This window comes from Indicator indicator, unplaced genomic scaffold, assembly GCF_027791375.1.
Source record: "Indicator indicator isolate 239-I01 unplaced genomic scaffold, UM_Iind_1.1 iindUn_scaffold_107, whole genome shotgun sequence".
Classification (NCBI taxonomy): domain Eukaryota; kingdom Metazoa; phylum Chordata; class Aves; order Piciformes; family Indicatoridae; genus Indicator; species Indicator indicator.
Window position 1 is genome coordinate 57,034 of NW_026539220.1, and position 16,408 is coordinate 73,441.

A 16,408-nucleotide genomic window follows, 5' to 3' on the forward strand; every position below is an offset into this window, starting at 1 on the left:
AAATGGAAAGGGACAAGAATGAAAAGAAAGGACTTAATGTTAAAAATAAAAAATCAAAATGCTTGTTTTAATCAAAAGAAAAGAAATTCAAAGGGAATTTTGGGGGGCTTTTTCCCAGTGAGGGATGTGGGGGCAGGTGGTCCATTGTTTGCTGGTAAAAAGCTGAGGGGAAAGGAGCTTTGGGGAGGGGTGGGGACTGGAACTGGGGTCTCAGCTTCCTCCTCCATCCTTTTGGTTGTGGCATTAAGATGCTTGGAGGTGACACTGGGGGACATAAAAGGGTTGCAGCTGACCCCAGCAGCCCTTTTCCAGGGGTTTCAGCTGCATCTAAAGATGCTTTTTGGTTTTGCTGAGCATTTTCTTGTTGCCCCTCTGCTCCAGGGGGGTTGTGGGACCCAGCTGAGCAACCAACCTGCCTGACTGTGGGGCCTGGTCCAGTGCGAGCTCTCCTGACGCTGGATGAGACCCTCTGGGCCAGCTGTGCCAACCAGGTCACTGTCCTTGATGCCAGCAGCCTCCACACCCAGGTAGGGAGCATTGCCTTGCACCCCCTGCTGCTTCTGGGTCGGGGAGGGGAAGGATGTGTGGAGGCTTTGTGGGGGTAATGTTGGGTTTTAGCCCCCAAAGGATGTGGCTGTGGGTAGGGAAAGACCTGGAGGTGTTGGCCAGGTGATGGCTGAAGGTGTGAGCCAGGGTGTGCCAAGGTGGAAACAGAAGTCAGGTCTGTCCCCTCTGCTCCAGTGGTACTCAGTTCATCAGTGTTCAAGGCTTTAAGGGTATTGAGCTGTGGTTATGAGGGGGTTGGTGGACAGCAGCAAGATGAGCCAGGGGGTGCCCAGGTAGGCAAGAAGGGCACCAGCAGCCTGGCCTGGAGCAGCAATGGTGTGGGCAGCAGGGGCAGGGCAGGGATTGTGACCCTGGACTGGGTGCTATGAGTCCTGGGTTCAGTTTTGGGCTCCTCACTCCAAGAAGGACATTGAGAGGCTGGAGCAGGTCCAGAGAAGGGCAGGGAAGCTGGGGAAGGGTCTGGAGAAGAGGGCTGGTGGTGAGGAGCAGCTGAGGCAGCTGGGGGTGTTGAGCCTGGGGAAGAGGAGGCTGAGGGGAGACCTTCAGGCTCTCTCCCAACTCCCTGAAAGGAGGCTGGAGTCAGATGGAGGTTGGTCTCTGCTCCCCAGCATCAGGAGATAGGATGAGAGGAAATGGCCTCAAGTTGTCCCAGGGGAGGTTTAGGTTGGACCTTAGAAGACAATTCTTCATTGAAAGGGCTCTCAAAGACTGGAAGAGGCTGCCCGAGGAGCTAGGGTTGAATCCCCATCCCTGGAGGTGTTCAGAAGCCTTGCAGGTGTGGTTTTGAGGGCCATGGTTTAGCCCCAGACTCAGTAGGGTTAGAGAATGCTTCAGCTGGGTGATCTTACTGTGTCCAGTTCTGAGCCTCTATTACAAGAGGGCTATGGAGGTGCTGGAAGGTGTCCAGAGAAGGGCCACCAGGATGAGCAGAGGGCTGGAGCTGCTCTGCTCTGAGGACAGACTGAGAGAGTTGGGGCTGTTCAGTCTAGAGAAGAGAAGGCTCTGAGGTGACCTTCTTGTGGCCTTCCAGGATCTGAAGAGGGCTCCAAGAAAGCTGGGGAGGGACTTTTGAGGGTGTGAGGGAGTGACAGGACTGGGGGGGATGGAATAAAGGTGGAAGTGGGGAGATTCAGACGGGATGTGAGGAAGAAGTTCTTCCCCATGAGAGTGGTGAGAGCCTGGAATGGGTTTTCCAGGGAGGTGGTTGAGGCTCCATCCCTGGAGGTGTTTGCAGCCAGGCTGGATGAGGCTCTGGCCAGCCTGATGTAGTGTGAGGTGTCCCTGCCCATTGCAGGGGGTTGGAACTGGCTGATCCTTGTGGTCCCTTCCCACCCTGCCTGGTTCTATGATCTTAGAGATCTTTTCCAACCCAAACAATTCAACATCCCAACCTTTGCCCTGCTGCTTTCTGCTGCTTCTCTTCTCTTCAGGCTCCTCTCCCTCCTGATACCAAGCTGCAGGAGGGCACTGCTGAGCTGTCTGCTGTAGCTACCTAACCAGAGCATGCTGAATAGCTGCTTTTTTTTTTTTTTTCCTCTTAAAAAAGGCTAACACCCCCCCCTCCTTCTCCCCTTCTCCCACCTTTTAATTCCCACATTTAGTGATGCAACTTAGTTTGCATGTATTAGCTGTTGTAAATCCAGCCACACGGCGCTGCCAGCCATGAATAATGCAGCAGGGCTTGGAGTCCTTTCTTCCAGCTCCACTTTTATTTATGGCAGGAGCCAGGTGGGAATTCTTGCAGAAGAAAAGTGATGGGGAAGCAAAAAAAAAAAAAAAAAAAAAAAAGAAAAAAAAAAGAAAATGAGTCAAGCCATGGCAAGGCTTGCAAGAGGGGCTGGGTGGGTGGAGGATGGGGTGCAGGAAGGGCTGGATGCATGGAGGGTGGGGTGCAGGAGGAGATGGATGGAGGGTGGGGTGCAGGAGGGGATGAGTGGAGGGTGGGATGCAGGAGGGGCAGGGTGGATGGAGGGTGAGGTGCAGGAGGGGCTGGATGGATGGAGGGTGGGGTGCAGGAGGGGATGGGTGGAGGGTGGGGTGCAGGAGGAGATGGATGGATGGAGGGTGGGGTGCAGGAGGGGCTGGATGGATGGAGGGTGGGGTGCAGGAGGGGATGGGTGGAGGGTGGGGTGCAGGAGGAGATGGATGCATGGAGGGTGGGGTGCAGGAGGAGATGGATGGATGGAGGGTGGGGTGCAGGAGGGGCTGGATGGATGGAGGGTGGGGTGCAGGAGGGGATGGATGCATGGAGGGTGGGGTGCAGGAGGGGATGGATGCATGGAGGGTGGGGATGCAGGAGGGGCTGGATGGATGGAGGGTGGGATGCAGGAGGGGCTGGGTGGCTTGCAGACGGATGGGAGTCCTTTCTCCCAGCTCCACTTTTACTTATGACAGGAGCCAGGTGGGAATTCTTGCAGAAGAAGAGTGATGGGGAAGCAAAAAAACCAAAATTACCCAAACCATGCAAGGCTTGCAGGAGGGGTTAGATGGATGGTGGCTTGGGATGGGTTTTGCAGATGCATCAAGTCTGGGAAATGAGGCTTAAAGAAGGGCAGGAGGCAGATCTAGCCTGGAGATTAGTGACAGGATGAAGCACAAGGGCTTTGAGCTGGAAGAGGGCAGGTTGAGAGTGGAGATGAAGAAGAAATTCCTGAGAGTGAGGGTGGGGAACAGGTTGCCCAGGGAGGCTGTGGCTGCCTCCTTCCTGGAGGTGTTCAAGGCCAGGCTGGATGAGGCCTTGAGCAAGCTGGGCTGGGGGGAGGTGTCCCTGCCCATGGCAGGCAGGTTGGAACTGGCTGAGCTTTGAAGTCCCTTCCAACCCAAAGCATTCTATGCTTCTATGAATCTAGAAGAATAAAACCCTGGAGGGCTGGGAAAGGTTGTGTTGTAGTCCCAGAAGAACTCAGGACAGGTTTGGTGCTGGCTTGGCTTTCATGTCCTCTCCCTAAGACAGAGCTGGCTTGGAGAGGGCTGGGGTGGGGCCACCTCAAGGTCGCTCTGATCCACCTCCATCCTAAAGCAGCTCTTGGAGAGAGCAGTTTTAGGGAGGGACAAGCAACCCTTTGATTCCCTTCTTGGGCTTCTCCTTTTGGCAGCAAACCTTCGAGGCCCACCCAGACAGGGAGGCCAGTGTCACCCACATGATCAAGGCAGGCAGTGGGGTCTGGATGGCCTTCTCCTCGGGCTCCTCCATCCGCCTCTTCCACACCGAGACGCTGGAGCACCTGCAGGAGATCAACATTGCCACCAGGACCACCTTTGTCCTCCCAGGTGAGCTCCCCCACCTTCCCCTGCCTCTAAAGTGGGATGCAAAGGTTGGGGGGTGGGGGGGGAGTCGCCCCTCAGAACGTGGTTGGGTTGCTTTGTGGCCTTTGTGGGAGGAGCTGACCTGGTTAGTGGTGTGGAGCTTTGTGCTTGGACCTCTGGGGGGGTTCTTATTGACTTGCAGAGAGGGAGCTGGACTGGATGAGGCACTTAGTGCCATGGTCTAGTTGATTGCTTGGATGATTGCTTGGACTGGATGATCTTGGAGGTCTCTTCCAACCTGGTTGATTCTATGATTCTATGATCTTTGCCTCCATGCATCCCTTCTTTGCCTCCATGCATCTGCACCCATCTTTGCCCCCCCCTCTGTTGCACTTAGGAGTTTCCCCACACTCCATCCTTGCCCTTGTAGTCTCCATGAGTGCATCCATGTGTCCATCCATGTGTCCCATTTTCCCATCTCTGCTCCTGTGCTTCCACCTCCCTCCCTGCACCCCACTCCCTGCACCCCCCTCCCTGCACCCATCTTCATCCCCCCCATGCATGCATCACACCTTTGCACCTTGCATGCATCCTTGCAGCCAGGTGCATCCCCATGCCTGCATCTGTGCATCCCATCCTTGCACCTCTGCTCCCATCCTTGCACCCCATTTTCTTTGCACTTCTGTGCACCTCAGCAGGGTGGGGAGACACTGGCACAGGTTGCCCAGGGAGGTTGTGGCTGCCCCCTCCCTGGAGGTGTTCAAGGCCAGGTAGCAACCTGGTCTGGTGGGAGGTGTCCCTGCCCATGGCAGGGGGTTGGAACAGGATGATCTTTGAAGTCTCTTCCAGCCCCAAACATTCCATGGTTCTATGAATCTCTCAGAATAGAACCCTGGAGGGCTGGGAAAAGCTTCTCCCTTCCAACCTAAACCGTTCTGTGACTCTTCAATTCTCTTACTCCATGACTCCAGAATCCTAGAATGGCTCAGGGTGGAAGGGACCTCAGAGATCAATCCAGTTCCAACCCCCCCTGCCATGGGCAGGGCTGCCTCTCGACTTGGTTGCTCAAGGCCTCCTCCAACCTGCCCTTGAACACCTGCAGGGAGGGAGCATCCATAACCACTCTGGGCAGCCTGTGCCAGAGTCTCACCAGCCTCACACTGAAGAACTTCTTCCTCAGCTCCACTCTAACCCTGCTCTGCCTCACCTTCAAACCATTCCCCCTCTAAACACCCTCATGAAAAAGTCCCTCTGCAGCCTTCCTGTAGGATCCCTTCAGGCACTCCAAGGCAGCTCTGAGGTCCCCCTGGACTCTCCTCCAAGCTCAACACCCTCAGCTCCACCAACCTCACAGCAGAGGTTCGATCAGCCTAGAAAGGTTGAACCAGCTGATCCTTGAGCTCCCTTCCAAGCTGGCACTCCATGATTCTATGCTTCCTTCCCTCTGGGCCTGCTGGGTTGGCTCCCACCTTGTTACAGCTTCCAAGTGACATAATTGTGTAATTAGTCCCAGCCATGCTCCTCGTGTAAGTCACTTTAAGTCCTTTCTCTCTCTCTGGTTGTTTTTTTTTTTCCCCTTTTTCAGGGCATGTTAAATTATTTATCCCTTCCCTTTCCTCACTGGGTGAAGGGAGCTCTGGGTATTTAATGCATTTTTGAACTCCTGCTCCTTCATCCTTTTTAACTTGACAGGTCATTAATAAAGTCCTCCTGGAGAGTAACCCAAGCTGCATCTCCACAGATAGGATCTCGCTGCTGCCACGCAGCGCTGAAGTCCCAAGGATAAAATATTCATCTGCCATTAGGAGTCTCACTCTTCCTTGCCTGTTTTTTTTTTTTCTCTTCTTCTTCTTTTTTACCTACTCTTTTTATTTATTTATATTTGGAGCCTCTTCTCCCTTGGCAGAGATATTTGTGTGGAGGGTGCTGTGTGGCTTCGGAGGGCTTCCGGAGTTTGGATCTGAGCCTCTCCTCCCCAGGCAGTGCTCCAGTCCCTTCAGCATCCTTGTAGCCCTCCCTTGGGCTCTCTCCAGCAGATCCCTCTCCCTCTTGAACTGGGGAGCCCAGAACTGGCTGCAGTATTCCAGGTGTGCCTTCACCAGGGCAGAGTAGAGAGGGAGGAGAACCTCCCTGGCTCTGCTGGCCACACTCTGCTGAATGCCCCCCAGCCCCCCATTGGCCTTCTTGGCCACCAGGGCACATTGCTGCCTCATCCACCAGCACTCCCAGGTCCTTCTCCACAGGGCTGCTCTCCAGCAGATCACCTCCTAAGCCTTTTTTTTTTTTTTTCCCCTACCCTACTCTTTTTATTTATTTATATTTGGAGCCTTCTCCCTTGGCAGCAGAGATCTTTGTGTGGAGGGTGCTGCCTGGCTTCGGAGAGCTTCTGGAGTTTGGAACTTCTTGTGATGTGGTTATTGAGGAAGATGCTGCTGCTGCTCATGGAGAGAGTCACAGGGTGGGGAGGGGTTGGAAGGGACCTCTGGAGATCATTCAGTCCAACCCCCCCCCGCCCCTGCCAGAACAATCTCTCTCTTTGCCGCCGTCTCCAGGTGGGGTAGTGGGGTGTGTGTAGTCTATCATCGGTGACCCAGAATACTTTGGGGTTGGGTGGGGGGTTGGGGGTTAGGTATGGTTTGGTGGCCGGTTGGTTGGGGGTTTTGGTGTGTGTCACGTGTGGGTTGTTAGTGTTTGTGTGTGTGGTGTGGTTGTTGGGGAGCGGTGTGATATATCTGCCTTGTCAGCCTCCTCCAAGTGGGTGAGGTACAAGTACGTTGTTAGTGGTGCAATTGCCGTTTAACTACGGGGGGCAGTCGGTTCCAGTTTTTGGTGTTTGTTATAGGTGTTATTTGCACACCGTGCGTTCGGGGGTTTTGTTTTTTTAAAGGAAGTGTGGGGTTGTTTTTTTGTAAGGTGGAAGGGACACCCCCCACAAACAACAGGTCCGACAGGGTCAAGTCCGCCTAGTGTTTGGTGGTTTTTTTTGTTTGGTGTTGTTTTGTCGGTGGGGGGTGGTTGTGCGTTACACGGTTGTGCTGAATACTCAGTGGTGCCCCGGGGTTTGGAACGTAGGTTTAGTGTGGTTCTTCCAATAACGGGTTGTGCACGTAGGTTTTCGTTTCGTGGGCGTTAGGTATGTTTTTTTTGTTTCGGTTTTTTGGGTTATGTGTGTACCCCCAGTGTTGTGGGTCGTGTGGGTAGTCTGGCGGTGTTGTTGTGGTCCGTGTGTGTTGGGGTTGGTGTAGTTTGTTTTTTTGGTCTGTGTTTGTGGGGTGGTGTTTTATAAGTTTTTTTGTTGTTGGTGTGTTTTGTTTATTGTCGTTCCAGTTGTTTTGTTCCACCGTTTTGGTCGTTTGTTGTTGGTTCCCGTGTGTGGTTGTTTTTGGTGTTGTTTCGTTCAGTTTTTGTTTAGTCTGTTTTCAATGTTTACGTTTGTGTGTTTTGTTTTGTTGTATGTTTGGTTGTTTACGTGTTCGTTGCGGGGTTTGCCGTTTTTGTGTTTTAGTTTCCCCCCCCGTTTTTTCCGTTTTTTTACCCGTGTTTTTGTTCGTTGTTCGGCGGTTTTTCCCGTTTGTTACGTTAGCTTGTTGGTTTTTTTGTGTCCGTTTTTGTTGGGTTTGTTATGTTGTCGTTCCCCAGCGTTGTTCTCTGTTGTTTTCGTTTGTTGGTTTTGGTGGTGTTTGTAGGTTGTCGGCGTTGTTTTGTTGTTTGTTCTGTTTTGTTATGGTCTGTTTTGTTTGCCGTTTTGTTTTCCGTTGTTCCCGTTTGATTTCATCGTTTGCCGTTTGTTTGTATCCGTTTTTTGTTCTGTTTTGTTGATTGAGAGTGATTGTTCTGGCAGGGGCGGGGGGGGGTTGGACTGAATGATCTCCAGAGGTCCCTTCCAACCCCTCCCCACCCTGTGACTCTCTCCATGAGCAGCAGCAGCATCTTCCTCAATAACCACATCACAAGAAGTTCCAAACTCCAGAAGCTCTCCGAAGCCAGGCAGCACCCTCCACACAAAGATCTCTGCTGCCAAGGGAGAAGGCTCCAAATATAAATAAATAAAAAGAGTAGGGTAGGGGAAAAAAAAAAAAAAAGGCTTAGGAGGTGATCTGCTGGAGAGCAGCCCTGTGGAGAAGGACCTGGGAGTGCTGGTGGATGAGGCAGCAATGTGCCCTGGTGGCCAAGAAGGGCAATGGGGTCCTGGGGGGCATTCAGCAGAGTGTGGCCAGCAGATCCAGGGAGGTTCTCCTCCCTCTCTACTCTGCCCTGGTGAAGGCACACCTGGAATACTGCAGCCAGTTCTGGGCTCCCCAGTTCAAGAGGGAGAGGGATCTGCTGGAGAGAGCCCAAGGGAGGGCTACAAGGATGCTGAAGGGACTGGAGCACTGCCTGGGGAGGAGAGGCTCAGATCCAAACTCCGGAAGCCCTCCGAAGCCACACAGCACCCTCCACACAAATATCTCTGCCAAGGGAGAAGAGGCTCCAAATATAAATAAATAAAAAGAGTAGGTAAAAAAGAAGAAGAAGAGAAAAAAAAAAAACAGGCAAGGAAGAGTGAGACTCCTAATGGCAGATGAATATTTTATCCTTGGGACTTCAGCGCTGCGTGGCAGCAGCGAGATCCTATCTGTGGAGATGCAGCTTGGGTTACTCTCCAGGAGGACTTTATTAATGACCTGTCAAGTTAAAAAGGATGAAGGAGCAGGAGTTCAAAAATGCATTAAATACCCAGAGCTCCCTTCACCCAGTGAGGAAAGGGAAGGGATAAATAATTTAACATGCCCTGAAAAAGGGGAAAAAAAAAAACAACCAGAGAGAGAGAAAGGACTTAAAGTGACTTACACGAGGAGCATGGCTGGGACTAATTACACAATTATGTCACTTGGAAGCTGTAACAAGGTGGGAGCCAACCCAGCAGGCCCAGAGGGAAGGAAGCATAGAATCATGGAGTGCCAGCTTGGAAGGGAGCTCAAGGATCAGCTGGTTCAACCTTTCTAGGCTGATCGAACCTCTGCTGTGAGGTTGGTGGAGCTGAGGGTGTTGAGCTTGGAGGAGAGTCCAGGGGGACCTCAGAGCTGCCTTGGAGTGCCTGAAGGGATCCTACAGGAAGGCTGCAGAGGGACTTTTTCATGAGGGTGTTTAGAGGGGGAATGGTTTGAAGGTGAGGCAGAGCAGGGTTAGAGTGGAGCTGAGGAAGAAGTTCTTCAGTGTGAGGCTGGTGAGACTCTGGCACAGGCTGCCCAGAGTGGTTATGGATGCTCCCTCCCTGCAGGTGTTCAAGGGCAGGTTGGAGGAGGCCTTGAGCAACCAAGTCGAGAGGCAGCCCTGCCCATGGCAGGGGGGGTTGGAACTGGATTGATCTCTGAGGTCCCTTCCACCCTGAGCCATTCTAGGATTCTGGAGTCATGGAGTAAGAGAATTGAAGAGTCACAGAACGGTTTAGGTTGGAAGGGAGAAGCTTTTCCCAGCCCTCCAGGGTTCTATTCTGAGAGATTCATAGAACCATGGAATGTTTGGGGCTGGAAGAGACTTCAAAGATCATCCTGTTCCAACCCCCTGCCATGGGCAGGGACACCTCCCACCAGACCAGGTTGCTACCTGGCCTTGAACACCTCCAGGGAGGGGGCAGCCACAACCTCCCTGGGCAACCTGTGCCAGTGTCTCCCCACCCTGCTGAGGTGCACAGAAGTGCAAAGAAAATGGGGTGCAAGGATGGGAGCAGAGGTGCAAGGATGGGATGCACAGATGCAGGCATGGGGATGCACCTGGCTGCAAGGATGCATGCAAGGTGCAAAGGTGTGATGCATGCATGGGGGGGATGAAGATGGGTGCAGGGAGGGGGGTGCAGGGAGTGGGGTGCAGGGAGGGAGGTGGAAGCACAGGAGCAGAGATGGGAAAATGGGACACATGGATGGACACATGGATGCACTCATGGAGACTACAAGGGCAAGGATGGAGTGTGGGGAAACTCCTAAGTGCAACAGAGGGGGGGGCAAAGATGGGTGCAGATGCATGGAGGCAAAGAAGGGATGCATGGAGGCAAAGATCATAGAATCATAGAATCAACCAGGTTGGAAGAGACCTCCAAGATCATCCAGTCCAAGCAATCATCCAAGCAATCAACTAGACCATGGCACTAAGTGCCTCATCCAGTCCAGCTCCCTCTCTGCAAGTCAATAAGAACCCCCCCAGAGGTCCAAGCACAAAGCTCCACACCACTAACCAGGTCAGCTCCTCCCACAAAGGCCACAAAGCAACCCAACCACGTTCTGAGGGGCGACTCCCCCCCCACCCCCCAACCTTTGCATCCCACTTTAGAGGCAGGGGAAGGTGGGGGAGCTCACCTGGGAGGACAAAGGTGGTCCTGGTGGCAATGTTGATCTCCTGCAGGTGCTCCAGCGTCTCGGTGTGGAAGAGGCGGATGGAGGAGCCCGAGGAGAAGGCCATCCAGACCCCACTGCCTGCCTTGATCATGTGGGTGACACTGGCCTCCCTGTCTGGGTGGGCCTCGAAGGTTTGCTGCCAAAAGGAGAAGCCCAAGAAGGGAATCAAAGGGTTGCTTGTCCCTCCCTAAAACTGCTCTCTCCAAGAGCTGCTTTAGGATGGAGGTGGATCAGAGCGACCTTGAGGTGGCCCCACCCCAGCCCTCTCCAAGCCAGCTCTGTCTTAGGGAGAGGACATGAAAGCCAAGCCAGCACCAAACCTGTCCTGAGTTCTTCTGGGACTACAACACAACCTTTCCCAGCCCTCCAGGGTTTTATTCTTCTAGATTCATAGAAGCATAGAATGCTTTGGGTTGGAAGGGACTTCAAAGCTCAGCCAGTTCCAACCTGCCTGCCATGGGCAGGGACACCTCCCCCCAGCCCAGCTTGCTCAAGGCCTCATCCAGCCTGGCCTTGAACACCTCCAGGAAGGAGGCAGCCACAGCCTCCCTGGGCAACCTGTTCCCCACCCTCACTCTCAGGAATTTCTTCTTCATCTCCACTCTCAACCTGCCCTCTTCCAGCTCAAAGCCCTTGTGCTTCATCCTGTCACTAATCTCCAGGCTAGATCTGCCTCCTGCCCTTCTTTAAGCCTCATTTCCCAGACTTGATGCATCTGCAAAACCCATCCCAAGCCACCATCCATCTAACCCCTCCTGCAAGCCTTGCATGGTTTGGGTAATTTTGGTTTTTTGCTTCCCCATCACTCTTCTTCTGCAAGAATTCCCACCTGGCTCCTGTCATAAGTAAAAGTGGAGCTGGAGAAAGGACTCCCATCCGTCTGCAAGCCACCCAGCCCCTCCTGCATCCCACCCTCCATCCATCCAGCCCCTCCTGCACCCCACCCTCCATGCATCCATCTCCTCCTGCACCCCACCCTCCATGCATCCATCCCCTCCTGCACCCCACCCTCCATCCATCCATCCCCTCCTGCACCCCACCCTCCATCCATCCATCTCCTCCTGCACCCCACCCTCCATCCATCCAGCCCCTCCTGCACCCCACCCTCCATCCATCCAGCCCCTCCTGCACCCCCACCCTCCATCCAGCCCCTCCTGCACCCCACCCTCCATCCATCCAGCCCCTCCTGCACCCCACCCTCCATCCATCCAGCCCCTCCTGCACCCCACCCTCCATCCATCCAGCCCCTCCTGCACCCCACCCTCCATCCATCCAGCCCCTCCTGCACCCCACCCTCCATCCAGCCCCTCCTGCACCCCACCCTCCATCCAGCCCCTCCTGCACCCCACCCTCCATCCATCCATCCCCTCCTGCACCCCACCCTCCACCCATCCCCTCCTGCACCCCACCCTCCATCCACCCAGCCCCTCCTGCACCCCACCCTCCATGCATCCATCCCCTCCTGCATCCCACCCTCCATCCAGCCCCTCCTGCACCCCCCTCCATCCATCCAGCCCCTCCACCTCCCCCCACCCCCTCCATCCATCCCCCTCCTGCACCCCACCCCCTCCACTCCCATCCACCCTCCCCTCCTGCACCCCACCCTCCATCCATCCAGCCCCTCCTGCACCCCACCCTCCACCCATCCCCTCCTGCACCCCACCCTCCACCCATCCCCTCCTGCACCCCACCCTCCATCCATCCAGCCCCTCCTGCACCTCACCCTCCATCCACCCTGCCTCTCCTGCATCCCACCCTCCACTCATCCCCTCCTGCACCCCACCCTCCATCCATCTCCTCCTGCACCCCACCCTCCATGCATCCAGCCCTTCCTGCACCCCATCCTCCACCCACCCAGCCCCTCTTGCAAGCCTTGCCATGGCTTGACTCATTTTCTTTTTTTTTTCTTTTTTTTTTTTTTTTTTTTTTTTTGCTTCCCCATCACTTTTCTTCTGCAAGAATTCCCACCTGGCTCCTGCCATAAATAAAAGTGGAGCTGGAAGAAAGGACTCCAAGCCCTGCTGCATTATTCATGGCTGGCAGCGCCGTGTGGCTGGATTTACAACAGCTAATACATGCAAACTAAGTTGCATCACTAAATGTGGGAATTAAAAGGTGGGAGAAGGGGAGAAGGAGGGGGGGGGTGTTAGCCTTTTTTAAGAGGAAAAAAAAAAAAAAAAGCAGCTATTCAGCATGCTCTGGTTAGGTAGCTACAGCAGACAGCTCAGCAGTGCCCTCCTGCAGCTTGGTATCAGGAGGGAGAGGAGCCTGAAGAGAAGAGAAGCAGCAGAAAGCAGCAGGGCAAAGGTTGGGATGTTGAATTGTTTGGGTTGGAAAAGATCTCTAAGATCATAGAACCAGGCAGGGTGGGAAGGGACCACAAGGATCAGCCAGTTCCAACCCCCTGCAATGGGCAGGGACACCTCACACTACAGCAGGCTGGCCAGAGCCTCATCCAGCCTGGCTGCAAACACCTCCAGGGATGGAGCCTCAACCACCTCCCTGGAAAACCCATTCCAGGCTCTCACCACTCTCATGGGGAAGAACTTCTTCCTCATGTCCAGCCTGAATCTCCCCACTTCCACCTTTATTCCATCCCCCCCAGTCCTGTCACTCCCTCACACCCTCAAAAGTCCCTCCCCAGCTTTCTTGGAGCCCTCTTCAGATCCTGGAAGGCCACAAGAAGGTCACCTCAGAGCCTTCTCTTCTCTAGACTGAACAGCCCCAACTCTCTCAGTCTGTCCTCAGAGCAGAGCAGCTCCAGCCCTCTGCTCATCCTGGTGGCCCTTCTCTGGACACCTTCCAGCACCTCCATAGCCCTCTTGTAATAGAGGCTCAGAACTGGACACAGTAAGATCACCCAGCTGAAGCATTCTCTAACCCTACTGAGTCTGGGGCTAAACCATGGCCCTCAAAACCACACCTGCAAGGCTTCTGAACACCTCCAGGGATGGGGATTCAACCCTAGCTCCTCGGGCAGCCTCTTCCAGTCTTTGAGAGCCCTTTCAATGAAGAATTGTCTTCTAAGGTCCAACCTAAACCTCCCCTGGGACAACTTGAGGCCATTTCCTCTCATCCTATCTCCTGATGCTGGGGAGCAGAGACCAACCTCCATCTGACTCCAGCCTCCTTTCAGGGAGTTGGGAGAGAGCCTGAAGGTCTCCCCTCAGCCTCCTCTTCCCCAGGCTCAACACCCCCAGCTGCCTCAGCTGCTCCTCACCACCAGCCCTCTTCTCCAGACCCTTCCCCAGCTTCCCTGCCCTTCTCTGGACCTGCTCCAGCCTCTCAATGTCCTTCTTGGAGTGAGGAGCCCAAAACTGAACCCAGGACTCATAGCACCCAGTCCAGGGTCACAATCCCTGCCCTGCCCCTGCTGCCCACACCATTGCTGCTCCAGGCCAGGCTGCTGGTGCCCTTCTTGCCTACCTGGGCACCCCCTGGCTCATCTTGCTGCTGTCCACCAACCCCCTCATAACCACAGCTCAATACCCTTAAAGCCTTGAACACTGATGAACTGAGTACCACTGGAGCAGAGGGGACAGACCTGACTTCTGTTTCCACCTTGGCACACCCTGGCTCACACCTTCAGCCATCACCTGGCCAACACCTCCAGGTCTTTCCCTACCCACAGCCACATCCTTTGGGGGCTAAAACCCAACATTACCCCCACAAAGCCTCCACACATCCCTCCCCCCCCCGACCCAGAAGCAGCAGGGGGTGCAAGGCAATGCTCCCTACCTGGGTGTGGAGGCTGCTGGCATCAAGGACAGTGACCTGGTTGGCACAGCTGGCCCAGAGGGTCTCATCCAGCGTCAGGAGAGCTCGCACTGGACCAGGCCCCACAGTCAGGCAGGTTGGTTGCTCAGCTGGGTCCCACAACCCCCCTGGAGCAGAGGGGCAACAAGAAAATGCTCAGCAAAACCAAAAAGCATCTTTAGATGCAGCTGAAACCCCTGGAAAAGGGCTGCTGGGGTCAGCTGCAACCCTTTTATGTCCCCCAGTGTCACCTCCAAGCATCTTAATGCCACAACCAAAAGGATGGAGGAGGAAGCTGAGACCCCAGTTCCAGTCCCCACCCCTCCCCAAAGCTCCTTTCCCCTCAGCTTTTTACCAGCAAACAATGGACCACCTGCCCCCACATCCCTCACTGGGAAAAAGCCCCCCAAAATTCCCTTTGAATTTCTTTTCTTTTGATTAAAACAAGCATTTTGATTTTTTATTTTTAACATTAAGTCCTTTCTTTTCATTCTTGTCCCTTTCCATTTCTTTGCTCCAAGGTTGATCTTGGAGCAGCTTTATGAAAGAGCATCCAACCTAGATTGGGATGAATTCCTCACCAGCAGGGGCTGAGCAGCTTCAATAGTTAATTTCTTTCTCTCTTTTTTCCTTTTTTCTTTTTTTATCCCCTCCCCCTCCTTATTTCCAACTCAATTCTTTTTATTTTATCTAAAACCCTAACATCCATAGGATAAAAAAAAAAAACAAAAGAGCCCTTTGGGCTCTCTCAGACCTCTGCTCCCATCCTCAGTAGTTTGCAACCCAGCTGCTTTTCAGCAAATCCTCATTTTCCCTCATTAGGGGCGGGGAATAAAGGGGGGGGGAAAGAAAAAAAAAAAGGGAAAAAAAAAAGGGAAATAGTCAAATAAGGGGAAAATGACAAAAAAAGGGAAAAAGACAAAAAGGGGAAAAAGACAAAAAAGGGGAAAAGACAAAAAGGGGAAAAAGAAAAAAAAAGGGAAAAAGACAAAAAAAGGGAAAAAAGACAAAAAAAGGGAAAAAGACAAAAAAGGGAAAAAAGACAAAAAAAGGGGAAAAAGACAAAAAAAGGAAAAAAGACAAAAAAAAAGGGAAAAAAGACAAAAAAAAAAGGGAAAAAGACAAAAAAGGGGAAAAAGAAAGGGAAAAATTTTAGGAAGGCTTTTTCCTAACCCAAAAGATGAGGTTAAGATTCGAAATAAACCCCAAAAAACCTTTGGGAATCGAGATGGAATTAAAGCTGCTTCATTAATTAGCTGGGGTGGGGGCTGTAAGGTGGGGGAGGGGATGTGGAGAACCTCAAAATGCCATTGAAGAGGCTTGACTGGCTCGGGGTTGAGCTGGGTGCTGCTCACTGAGGGTTAGCTTAGAGCTGAGGAAGGGTTTTGTCCAAATCTAGGCCAATTCAAACCATTATTTGAGGCTCTTTCCTACCCTCTAGTGATGAAGGTGAGGAGTTCCCTGAGGAGGAAGGTCCTCAAGCCTTGGCCTGAGTTGGAGGCAGGCAAAGGAATCCCCAAAAATCAAGCTAAGAAGCACTGAATCGTTTTGGTTGGAGAAGACCTTTAAGATCTGGGTGCAACAATGACCTCACTGGTGCTGAGCCCTCAGCACCACAGCTCTGACTCTTTTCAGAATGAATCACAGAAGGCATCAGCAGGTGAGGAAGGGACTCTCAAAGATCATCTTGTAGTGACCAGGGACATCTGCACAGAATCATTTGGGTTGGAGATGATCTTTAAGGTCCTTGAATCCAACCAGGACCTCATTCTGCCAGGTCTGGTGCTAAACTATGGTTCCCCACCCCCTCAGCACCACAGCTCTGACTCTTTTCAGAATGAATCACAGAAGGAATCACCAGGTGAGGAAGGGACTCTCAAAGATCATCTTGTAGTAAGCAGGGACATCTGCAACTTAGAACCACAGAATCATTTGGGTTGGAGAAGATCTTTAAGGTCCTTGAATCCAACCAGGACCTAATTCTGCCAGGTCTGGTGCTAAACTATGGTTCCCCACCCCCTCAGCACCACAGCTCTGTGGCTTTTAGTGAGAATGAGTTAGAGAATGCACCAGGCTGGAAGAAACCCTCAAAGGTCATCTTGTCCAACCCCCTAGAGTGAGCAGGGACATCTCCAACTTAGATCAGGTTGCTCTCATCTAAGGCAGAAGGAGGCTTCTGCATGGCTGAGGTTTGGAGGTGGTCAGCTTGGTTTAATGCACCAAAAACTGATTCATTTTTGGAAGCAAAAAGCTCCAAATCTTTGTGCACCTGAGTTCTGGACCCCTTTCCACAGCCCCCAAACAAAGCCCCCCCCCCCCACAAGGGGAACCCTTTGCTATGCTATCAACCTCTCACCAGAACCATCTGCCCCCAAATCAAGTCCCTCTTGCACTCATCCTCATCATGCAAAATGTTCCCACCCTGGGCTGCAAAAAGGAAGAAACAGTGGGGAGGAGGGGCAAAAAAA

General features: G+C 53.1%; 2 protein-coding genes across 2 annotated transcripts in view; one reads left to right on the forward strand and one right to left on the reverse strand.

The window, feature by feature from the left end:
- LOC128980317 (rho guanine nucleotide exchange factor 10-like protein) overlaps nt 1-6,613 on the forward strand; it is a gene marked incomplete at its 5' end in the record, with an annotated part of 48,764 nt that extends 42,151 nt beyond the window's left edge. Inside the window, 3 exons of the mRNA XM_054398780.1 lie at nt 382-527; nt 3,663-3,837; nt 6,558-6,613. Of these exons, the coding sequence (XP_054254755.1) occupies nt 382-527; nt 3,663-3,837; nt 6,558-6,613 (377 nt within the window). The remainder of the gene's footprint in view (nt 1-381; nt 528-3,662; nt 3,838-6,557) is intronic.
- A 2,066-nt stretch (nt 6,614-8,679) lies between these two features.
- The window catches only part of LOC128980318 (rho guanine nucleotide exchange factor 10-like protein), a gene marked incomplete at its 5' end in the record, with an annotated part of 47,907 nt that continues 40,178 nt past the window's right edge, over nt 8,680-16,408 (reverse strand). The window contains 3 exons of the mRNA XM_054398781.1: nt 8,680-8,690; nt 10,146-10,320; nt 13,923-14,068. Of these exons, the coding sequence (XP_054254756.1) occupies nt 8,680-8,690; nt 10,146-10,320; nt 13,923-14,068 (332 nt within the window). The remainder of the gene's footprint in view (nt 8,691-10,145; nt 10,321-13,922; nt 14,069-16,408) is intronic.